General features: G+C 56.3%; 1 protein-coding gene across 1 annotated transcript in view; it reads left to right on the top strand.

Moving 5' to 3' along the window:
- The first annotated feature begins 15 nt into the window (after positions 1 to 15).
- Positions 16 to 10943, top strand: part of KIF21B (kinesin family member 21B) — a 54186-nt gene continuing 43258 nt past the window's right edge. The window contains exon 1 of the mRNA XM_004700077.2: positions 16 to 345. Coding sequence (XP_004700134.1) covers positions 305 to 345 — 41 coding nt within the window. The 5' untranslated portion in view covers positions 16 to 304. The remainder of the gene's footprint in view (positions 346 to 10943) is intronic.

The raw sequence follows: 10943 nt of genomic DNA, 5'->3' as shown, positions 1-10943 counted from the left end.
GGGTGGGAGGTGTGTGCGCGCGTGTGCCGCGCGGTGGGGAGCAGCGGATCGCGCCGCCGGCTGTCAGCTAGCTCGGCGCCACCGCCCGATGGCTCGTGGAGGCGCGCGAGCCCAGCCCCGGGGGGCAGCCCCCGGCCGCGGGTGAGCCCCTCTGTCGCCTGCGAGCATGTCACCTCCAGACGCCGCGGTAGCCTCCGCCAGCAGTGCCCGCGTCCCCGCCTCTCGCAGTCTTAGCCGCTGCCTGGGGCATCGGCCCCCGGACACCCGCCCCTGATCCACGCCTGGACCCGCTCGCCGGAGGACCATGGCCGCCCAGGGGGACTGTTGCGTCAAGGTGGCCGTCAGGTAGGAACCTGAGGTGGCGTGGCGCGCGTGGGGAGGACTCGGGCTTTGTCTCGCGTGGGCGCGGGCGCCGATCGAGCCGATGCCCGCACTCCCGGAGGAGGGGCCCCCGGCGTGGATGGCGGGAGGGCGCCGCGCGCTTGCAGGGTTGCCGCAGCGAAGCGACGGCCCCTTGGGCGGGTAGAAGGTGGCTTTGTTTGGGTGGTAATTTCAGGCCCCTCTTGGGAGCCCTTAATGATCAGAAAATCGAATAAACAAGGAAATCCGGTATTTCACACCCAGCCCTGGCCAGGGCTGGAGCCTGTGTGTTTCCTCTTCGCCTCCCCACGGTCTGTTGTCTCCTAAGGGGAGATCTGAAGCGTTGGGGGGATGCCCCCTTGTCTACTCAACGGTGGCTTCTGTGCTCTGGGCCCCGCAGGAGAAGGCAGCGTGCCGCCCTGGGGGAGCCGGCTTGGGCAGACCAAGATCGGGTGCGGGATGAATGGAAGGGCTGGGATGTGCGGTGGCCTTCGGTAGAAAGTGACTAGGCTTCGAAGAGAGCCCTGCTGTCCATGCCCCAGGAGGAGGTGGGTCTTGGGAAGGGCGGAAAAGGTGCACCTGAGGTTTGCCTTTGAGAAGACAAGAGGGCGGCGAGATGCTGACACCCCAGGTACTCAGGTAAAACCCGGCTGAGGAGGGCTCAATGAGCTGCCCTAGAACTGATTTCCTGACCCGACTGCAGCGGGGAGGACGCAGTGGAGAGAACCCATACAGAGGGCCGGGGGCAGGAAATGCTGGGTGGAGACCATTTGCACCATACTATCCCTGCCTGTTTCTGTTGGGGGTTTCTCTTAGAAGAGAGGGTGATCTCGAGTAGGGGAGTCCCCGCCTGGGATTGGCCAGCAAGGTAGGACTGGTGAGGGGAACCGTCATCCCTGCCCCAGTCATGTGCGTTGGGGGTGAGAGGACCCAGGTCCCAAATGGGTCTCCGGGAAGACTTCCAGCTTCCCTGGGTCCCAGGTGACCTCGATCCGATCCGGGGGGTGTCCTAGGGAACACCTTCGAGACCGAGTCAGAGATGACCGTGAAAAAACCTCCCTCCTCCTGGCCGCAGATGCCCTAGCCACCTGGCCAGTCCACTGCAGCCTGGAGCGGAGGAGCTGACCGCCGCCCAGGCTAAGGCTGAGGGAGGTGGACGGATGCGTCCTCACCCCTGCGCCGCCAGGTCACACTCAGCGGCACCCGAGCACGGCCTCGCTGCCCCAACTGCCAGAGAGACAAAGGAGGAGCCCTGCAGGTGCCTGGTGGGCTGGCCAGGGCGGGGCCAGCCGCCGCCGAGGCTGACATTGCAGCAGGCTCCTGTGAAGGCCGAGGGAGGAGCGGTTGTGGGTGAGGGAGTTGGAATGAGAAATGTAAATATGGCATCTGATCTGCAGCAGGCTGGGAGAGAGTCGTCTAAGGGAAATGAAGCCCCAGCCCCCACCCAAAGTGGGCCCGGGGCCGGAAGGAAGGGGTTGGGGAGGTGCCCTCCCCTGGGTGTTTTCAACTGTCTAGTAGTAAAAGGAGCTAAACAAAGCACCTCCCTCCTCCCACTCCCATACCTGTTTGCTACTTCCATCCCTGGGCTCAGGGCCCCTAGGCTGGACAGAGCCTTAGTAAAGTGTGGAATGGGCGCTTTATGTAGAGGAATGGGGGAAGCTAATGTTTCCCATGCTACCCCCTGTCCCCCCCACCCACCCAAGCAGGACCTGCCTGGGACCTTTGCACAGAGGGGGATGGGTGTCACCTTTGCACCCCCCATCCCCAGCCCTCTGTTACTGATCTGGGTAGAGGAATAAGAGGAGCTGAGCATCAGATAAACCACGCTTTCAGGGACTCCAGGAAGGTGAGGGCCCCTCCTCCCCACTCCCCGCCAGTAGGAGTGCCCAGCCCGGCACACGCCAGACCTCGATGGGCAACATGCCGTGGAAGGCAGACAATGCCAGGACAGAGCCCAGTTTCTAATCAGAGTTGAGGATAGGGCTGCACTGAGCTGGGGAGGGGAAGCAGCAGAGGATGCCACCGAGGGGCTGGAGGGGGACTTCTCAGTGCCTCTGGGTTCTCTTCTAAGCCCACCCTCAGCCTCACCCTCACCCTCACCACCCCAAGAGATCCCTTGCTCCACTGACAGGGCTGCCTGGCTGGCTGGAGTATGGGGGTGAGGGGCCAAGAAAATGGGACTGTGGAGGGAGGCCCCATCCTGCTCCATCCCTGGGCTCACTGCCTCCTACCAGGTTCTGTTGCCTATCTGGGCGTCCTTACTTGTGTCTAGCTGAAGTGTTTTCTGTGTTCCCAGGAGAATAGCTTGGGGTTGAGCCTTGGAGTCCAGCTCTTGGGAGAGAGAGAGGCAGGAGTGAGGGAGCCAGCCTTTGTCTGGTATGTGTGTGGGGGTGGGGGTGGGGGCGAGGTGAGCAGTGCCTGGCCCTGGGCTCTTGGGCCTCTAATCTTGGGATGAGAATCCAAGCCGGCTGTCTGCTGAGGGCTGTGGGGAAGCCTTGGGCTGAGAGAGCCAGGGCAGGAGCTGGGCTGCAGGAGAAGAGGAAAAGGTCCAGGCTGTAAGCACACCTCAAAGCCTCTCCCCAGGCCTCCACCTCGGCCCAGCTTTCCAGGCCAGTCCCTCAGGCCTGCTGGGATCCCTTTATCCACTAAGCTCTCTGCAAGACAAGGGTGCCGGGTTCCTGGGCCAGGCTGACCTGGAGTCCGTTTTAACCTAGTGTCCGCCACCACCCTGCCTTCGCAAAGCTGGGAAGAGGTGAGGCCCAGCTATCACCTGCTCCCAAGCTGCAAAAGCCTAGGCCTTGGGGGGAGAAGGGGAAGGGGTGGCTGTGTTACAAAATGCAAGTTGGCAAAGTTGAAATTGGGGAAGGAAGCCAAGTCACATGGTGAGTTTATTTAAGACCCTTTCAAACCCCCCAGCTCTGAGCCCCCACCCTGAGGGGGAGCTTTCAGTGTTGCCTAACCCCCCACCCCCACCCTCTTATCTCTGCCTGGCTTCCCTAAGCTTCCTTCCTTTTAGCTGGCTGGGGAGGGGGAGGTGCCCCTGGTGGTCTCAACCCATCAGTTAACACTACTGGAGTGAGTAGGGGAAGAGACCAGCTTCCCATCGGAGGGGCAATGTTAGAGCTCCTCTCTCCCTCTTGCCCTCGCCCATCTGGACCCTGAAGCTGCAGCTATTTCCCTGGTTCTGGGCTATGCAGAAATCTTGATCTGTGAGTGAAATTTGAACCCAGAGCTTTAGTGCCTTGGCAGAAGACAGAAGATGTTGTGTGAGGATGAGGATCTGACAGCATCTTCTCTTTGTGACAGCCCCCAAGGGCAGCCAAGACCCATCCATGCCAACAGTGCCCAGGATTGTCCAGATCCATGGCCCAGATGGGACTGCAGGGAGGCTGTGTGGAGACCTGAGCATCTTGCTGGTGTCCTCCAGTTGCAGAAATAGGGCTTATGTCACCACACGGAAGTGGAGCCGAGTAACCACAGGCCCCGGAAACCGTCCCCCACTCCCTGTTCCCCGCCACCCAGCCAGCCTGCCTGATTGGATCTCAGCTTTTGGAAACTTGTAGTGTGGAAGTCGGGTGGGGTTGGGCAGAGGAAGCGGCAGAGGTGAGGTGTGCCCGGCACCCTCACTCTTCCAGCTCTGGGTGCAGAAGGCAGGCCCCAGATTGAGGCAGTTCACCCACAGCTGGCGTCGTGGGCCCCTGCCCTGTGTGCTCTCAGAGCCTCCGTTTTACAAACCACAGCCGGTTTGCTCTTTGGTCTCAAGCTGCAGATGGAACTTGAGCTTTCTCTGTGAAGAGCCGTGGTTTGGATGGAGTCGAAGGAAAACAGTCCTTAGAGGGAACAACATGCAGGGGTGAGCTCCTTAGACGTTCCAAACCCACAGCCATTGAATCGACTCTCTGCGACCCTGTAGGACAGACTAGAGCAGTAGTTCATACAGGGTCCCCATGCTGTCATCTTTCCAGAAGCCTTATCTGTTTCCCACAGAGCGGCTGGTGGGTTGACAGCCGTTTGACCAACAGCCAAGTATATTAACCACTGTGCGTGCCATCAGGGCTCCACGGGTCGGTGGTTCAAACCTCCCAGCTGCTCTGCGCGAACGAGACTATCTGTTCCTGTGAAGATTTATAGTGATGAGTCAGAATCGACTTGATAGCCCTGGGTTGGGTTTGGGTTTAAGTGTACCTAAGAGGTTTCTCTCTTGTTTAAGCTGTGGTGGATAATTTGGAAGAATGAAGGTTTTACCCCAACCCTTTTGCCCCCATTATTTTTAAAGAACTAACCAAAAAACCCCAATCCACTGCCATTGAGTCGATTCTGACACACAGTGACCCTCCCTAGGATTTCCCAGTCTGTAAATCTTTATGGGAGCAGACAGCCTCATCTTTCTCCTGTGGAGAGACTGGTGGGTTTGAACCACCGATGTGTGGTCAGCAGCCCAATGCCTGGACCACACTGCCACCAGGGTTCCTTAAGAACAGAGGTGAGTTGTGATGTAAGGTAGAGAGAACTATGGGTTCACTAAAAATAACCATTACTTATCGAACATTTACCTTGTACCAGGCATGGTGCCTAAATTATCTCATTTCACCCCACTGCAATGCTGCAAGGTAGCCTGTGTTACTCCCCTTGGGTAGCTGAGCAGACACTCAGAGGGAGGGTGCAAGTTGGCGAGTGGAAGAGCCTGAGCCCGAACTCAGGGCACTCCCTTCCAAGCTCCTGCTGCACATTGCCTCCTAGTACGGCTGTGAATTCTCTCTGAGCTGAGCCTTGGTTTCTTCGAACGCTGAGCTGTACACAGTTGCCAGGAGTATGAGGAATAGGGCGAACTGCTTCGGAGAGCACTCAGCGCTCCGTGGAAGCTGATCGTGAACCTCCTTTCAGGGTTGTAGCTTAGGGTAAGGTGCTGTCACTACCAGTTTCTGCCTCCTCCACATCTGCCGGCCCCCAGTGTGTGGAAGCATCTCCCTCCCGCAGCAGGCGTGGGGCTCAATGCCCCTTCTACTCTCCCTGGGATTTGCTTTCCTGCCCCAGTTCCACCTTGTCAATGACAGTGGAAGGGAGTTCTGGGGGCAGCCAAGCCTTCCCTTGCTACCCAGCACAGGGCAGGACCCCAGGTGTCCTTGGTCTCTTTGGTTAGGTGCTTCCCTGTAATTTTTGACTCATCACTACCCCATGTGACACACTAGAACAGCTCCTTAGGGTTTTCTTGGCTGTACCCTATGTGGTAGCAGATGGTCAGTCGTTTCCTGGTGAGCTAGGGTGCTGGGTGGGTTTGAACCGTCAGCAGTGCTAACCATTAGCACCAGCAGAGCTCCTCCTGGGGCACCTGGCCTTCCATTTGGCCCTGTAGACAGCAGCCTGTTGAGAGTGTTAGGGAATAAGCGTCCCCCTCCCTTAGAATAGCTGGAGCGGACACTGAGCTGGGGAAGGGTTGATGGGTGTCTGGAACTGGCTGCCTCGGTCGCAGAAATCTGGGTCTCCACCTCTTGTGCTGCTGGGCCCCCAGATGGTACAGGTGGAACCCAGCAGGTGATAGTGCTGTTGAGGGTGTGAGAGGGAGGCGCCCTGTTCTCTGCTGGGCTTCTCCTCTTACCCTGGCTGCTCTGGGGTTTGGAAAGGAGGGCGTGCCCTGGTCCCCCTGACCCCAGGTCCTTGAGTCCCCATCTCCTTGAGAGGTGGAGTGAGAGGTGGCAGAAGGCCACCTGTGCAATCCCCAGCCTGGGCTGGCCCTACTTGAGACTGGAGCGGGAGCGCTGGGGACAGCTGGCCTTGGCAGTGTGGCGGGAGAGCTTGCTGCCCTCCACAGCCAGCTTGCACAGGCTGCCTGTTGCTGCTCCACATTCCTCAGCAGGGGAGCGTCCCTGGGGGCCTAGCCCCCACCCACTGAGCTGTCCCCCACCAGATGCAGATGCTATATCATAGCTTCATAGCTCTGGGGCTCTGGAGGCTCCAAGCTAATCTGGGCTTCACCACGTCTCCTGTCTCCCGGGAGGTCATGGGAAACCCCGGCCAGATGCCCGGCTTGGTGGGGGTGGGATGCTGAGAGTGGTGCTGGAGAACGGGGCTTCCCTGCCCTGGGGACCACGGAGTCAGCCAGGCCTGTGCCGCTGGGATATGTCCAGCTCAGGACAAGAACTGGCCCCTTTTCAGCGACCCCTCCCCATCCCCACTGCTCCTCCACCATCGGCCCCACCCTACTTTGCCAGCATCCTCCTGTGTGTCTGGTTTTCAGCCTTTCCAGAACGCTCTTCGCAGCACCTCTGGGACCTTGATACCCTAGCCGGGATGGCCTTGAAACAAGGTTGTCCCCAAGCTGCCCCCCACCTCCCCCGACCCTGTTGGACTGCTTGTCCCTGAGCATTATTACTCAGAGGTCAGATCAAAGCCATCCCCTGAAGGGAAGAGGGGCGAGAGCCCTGGCCCTGGTCATCCAGACAGAGTTGGCACCCCAAGTCTCCCTGTCGATTTTCTTGGAGTGTCCCACTCCTCCCTGTTCTCCCAGGGGCGTGTTTGGGGGCACAAGTCAAGCAGAGGGGGCTGACAGACCCTCTTTCCACAGGCCTGCCACTGGCCTCGTCAATCCATGTCCTTTGGCCTCACAGTACAAAGCCTTCTTGTTTGGGGATTCAGAGCCAGGCCGTGTATTATCCCTGAGGGTGACCTTGGGAAGGCTGTGGCTGGGGGAGGGTCTGAGAAGCTCAAGAGAAATTCCCCAGTGCTGTGCCCTCTCCATACCTTTACCCCTCTTGCAGCTTGTGGCACTGACATCCCACATTTCGTCTCCCCACCCCACCCCCGCCTTTAACTTTGTGTTGTGAATTGTATTGTAGTGTGAAGGTTTACAGAGCAGATCACAGTTGCACATTCAACAACTCTTCGGCTTTCTGATTCAGCCCCTCCGTTGCAATCCCCTCAAAGTATCACGCTTACTCCACTGCCTCCCTGTCCTGCCTATTTCCATTCTGCCTTCCTTTCCAACCCGCTGAACTTTGCCCTCGGGTAAATGTGGCCCTCTCGATCTTAAATGGTTGATTATCCTGTTACCACGGGGGTGAGTTCAGTCCCAGCATTGAGAGGTGACTAAGTCCATAGTCCTGGGGATTCTACCAGTTCCCATCCAACTGATTTTTGAGTTCTCTTCCTCATTTTGCTCCCAGTCTGCCCAGGACCTTCCAATGTGACCCTTCTCAGAGATGCAGCTTGTCATCCTGTTTTAGAAAGGACGGGTCTCTGGGAAGATGCCTTCTCTGGACTAAGTCAGCTAAAAGCCCCTGGTGTCTGGGAGCCAGACTCCCCTGAGAGAGCAGGGATTTTGCTTCCAGCCAGCTTCCTGAGAGCGGGCAGCCTGCCAGGAGAGGAGGAGGAGAAGATGCTCATTAAAGCCAGGGGGTGTAGACGCCCTGTTTCTGTAGCCAAGGAGAGCTGAGGTCCACTGGCAGGGAAGCCGCCTCCTGAGTCTGGGCTCCATGCTTTCCCCTGCTCTAGACCCAGGCTTTTTAAACGATGAAATGGGGGAAATGCTTTCCCAACAGAGAGCTTGTGGCCCTGCCGGCAACTGCCAGTAGGATCAGGCCGGGAGATTCTCAGTGGGGATCATTTTTCCCCTGCCCTGCCGCCCGCCCTCCCAGCATTGCACAGAGCTGCTTATGGACTCAGCAGGGCTGGGCACAGACAGGCTTGGTTTGAATTTCATCACCACCACTCACAAATTACGTGACTTGGGGATGGCTAAATTCAACCTTTCTGAGATGGAACTAGGCCCCACCTCCGAGGGCCGTCAGAACACACTAACTGCCTCTGAGTATAATGAGCTTGGCACTGACAGAAAACCTAGGGGCTGGGACAGCCTCGTGTCCTGCCTTTGACAGGGGGTTCACCCCTTTTCTATTGCTCTCCATGTGGAAAGGATGTCCATTTCCCTTCTGTGACAGGTTCTGGTTTTTACAGGTTTTATGGTAGTAACCACCACTCACCCGCCCCCAAGAAAACCATCAAACCCATCAGCATCATGACCTCACCTAGGGTTTCTGAGACTTTAAATCTTGACAAGAGCAGACAGCCTCATCTTCCTCCCTGGGAGCGACTAGTGGGTTTGAACTGATAACCTTGCCGTTATTTATAGCTCTGGTCGACTCCAGTACTCTGTCTCTTTATGTACATATTTCCCTTTACTATAGGAGGTCCTTAAAGGAGGCGAGGTTGGTAGAGAGTGGGGGTGGGTGGATGGCTGGGAGAAGCCAGAGTGATATCAATGACTGACTAATGATTTCTGACGAAGAGTCCACAGTCTTGTCTGGGTTGAACGATCTTTATAAGCAGGAAGTTCTTTTTGCTAGCTTATCTAAATCTGTCCTGCTGCATCCCTTTGATCGGGCTCTGTCATTGATCAGGAAGAGCCAGTCAGCGCATGGCCCAGTGGCTCTGGTGTCCTCAGAGGATTAGAGGTCAGGGGCTCTTCTCTGAGTCTGCTGTGCCGCGCCCCCACCCCACCTCTTACTTCCCCCGTGGTGGAAGGTACAATTTGCCTCCGCACAGCCTCTGTGGCACCTCATGGTTGGAGATAGCAATGTGGCTTGCAGGCTGGGCATGAAGTTGTGGCAACTGGATAGACCTCTGCTTTTGCCCTCAAGTTTTAATACACCCCCAAAACTCAAACACACTGCCATCAGAGCCAAGTCCCACCCAGAGTGTCCCCATAGGACAGAGTATAACTTCCCTTCTGGGGCTTCTGAGACTTGAGGCAAATAGACAGCTTCACCTATTCCCCATGGATCGAGGTGGGTTTGCAGATAGAGGTGGGTTTGAACCACTGACCTTATGGTTACCAGCTCAGTGTATATCCCACTATGCCCCAGGGTTTGTGGTAGAGCACACCCAGAAAGAGGATGAGGAGCTTCCTGACATCTCCAGCTCCCTAGGCTGCCCCACTAGCCTCTAAGAGCTCATTTTCAAGCTTTTAGCTAGAGAGGCAGTTGGAGGCTCTGTGGTGCCACTGTCTAGTAAGTGCCAAACTGCTAATCACTGGGTAAGCGGTTCAACTCCACCAGCTGCTGCTTCTCAGGAGTCGCCCGATTCATAACAGTAGCAAAATGACAGTGATGAAGTAGCAACGAAAATAATTTTATGGTTAGGGGGTCACTACAACATGAGGAACTGTATTAAAGGGTTGCAGCATTAGGAAGGTTGAGAACCAAGAGTCACTGTGTTGGAAACCATTCGATGACAATGGGTGAGTAGGAGAGAGGAGCAGCCAGGAGTCCCTCAGAGGCACTCCTGATTAAGTACTTGGCTATCAATTGAAAGGCTGGAGGCTCAAATCCAGTCAACATCCCTTAGAAGAAAGATCCTCCAATCTGTTTTCAAAAGGTCACAGCCTCAGAGAAGTTCTGTTTTGTACACATGTGATTGCCATGAGTTGGAATTGACTTGAGTTTTGTTTCTTGTGGAGGTTGGTTTTTTTTGTTTTTTTTTTTGGCTTCCCTGGGACTTTTTGCAAAGGGACAAATTATGTTGATGATCTTAGACCATCTGAAAGGGCAGATTGCTGGTTCTTGTAAGCTTTGGGGCAGGGCTTGGTGAGAAGGTGCCTCCCAGCCTGGAAGTCCCCAAAGTGGGCAGCTGAATGCAGACTACTTCTCCTGTGTTTTCTTTCTAAATTGAATCTCAGTCTGCTGTCTAGTGGGATTCCTAGAAGAAAGGATACTAACCCAAAGCAAATATGCTGCTCGAGTCCATGCCACCACATAGTGACCCTATAGGACAGGGTAGCGCTGCCCCTGTGCGTTTCTGAGACCGCCACTCTTTACAGGATTAGAAAGTCCCATCTTTCTGTTTGCCACTCATTAGCTATGCGACCTCATGTCAAGTTGAATTCTGTGAGCCCTCCTTTGTACATTGGGCTAAAATTACTCACTTAGAATGAAATGATATAATGCCACGATCTAGCATACGCTAGGCGTAGCTAAAATTCAGTCTTGCTCCATGAGTGTGGTGGTGATGATTAAGTAAAAGGAGGCTTGGCACACTGGTGTAATGGGGTTACAGGCGCCAGCAAAGGAATCGTATTCTATGCACTATAACTGTCAAGAATTCTCCAGCGTTCTGGAACACTCCTTGGCCAGTTGGTTAGTTAACATCACAGCCTATCTGGTGTCATGAGCCTGCACCCTTAGGAGCTGTAGATGGGGATTTGGGGGCAGGCAGGTTAGGGAGGGAGGGACCACAATCAACTTGTGTGGGAGAATTGACACCCACCCACCAGGAGCCCAAGGTCCCTGGGAGCCCATGGCTAAGGGGGTGGGGGTGGGCGGCCTTTGTGTGATGTCACTAAGGATAGGCTAGGGGTCATGCAGAGCCAGCCCAGCGCTCCCCGTCCTAAACCAATGGAGGAGTGTGCGGGCTGGGGGCACGTGCACGGATGTATCCAGCCTTTGCGGAGGGAATCTTCTCTCCTTGGCAGCCTCTCAGCATCGTCCCCACCCCACCCCCACTCCCTGTCTCCTCCGTCCTCCCCTTCCGCCCTGTCCTCCAAGCTCCCCTAAGAGCCGAGGAACCGCTGAGCTCAGCAATTCCCGGCGCCC

This window comes from Echinops telfairi, unplaced genomic scaffold (assembly GCF_000313985.2).
Source record: "Echinops telfairi isolate 266 unplaced genomic scaffold, ASM31398v2 ScPeMD7_7424;HRSCAF=8462, whole genome shotgun sequence".
NCBI lineage: Eukaryota > Metazoa > Chordata > Mammalia > Afrosoricida > Tenrecidae > Echinops > Echinops telfairi.
This window is presented reverse-complemented; position numbering and strand designations above follow the sequence as displayed.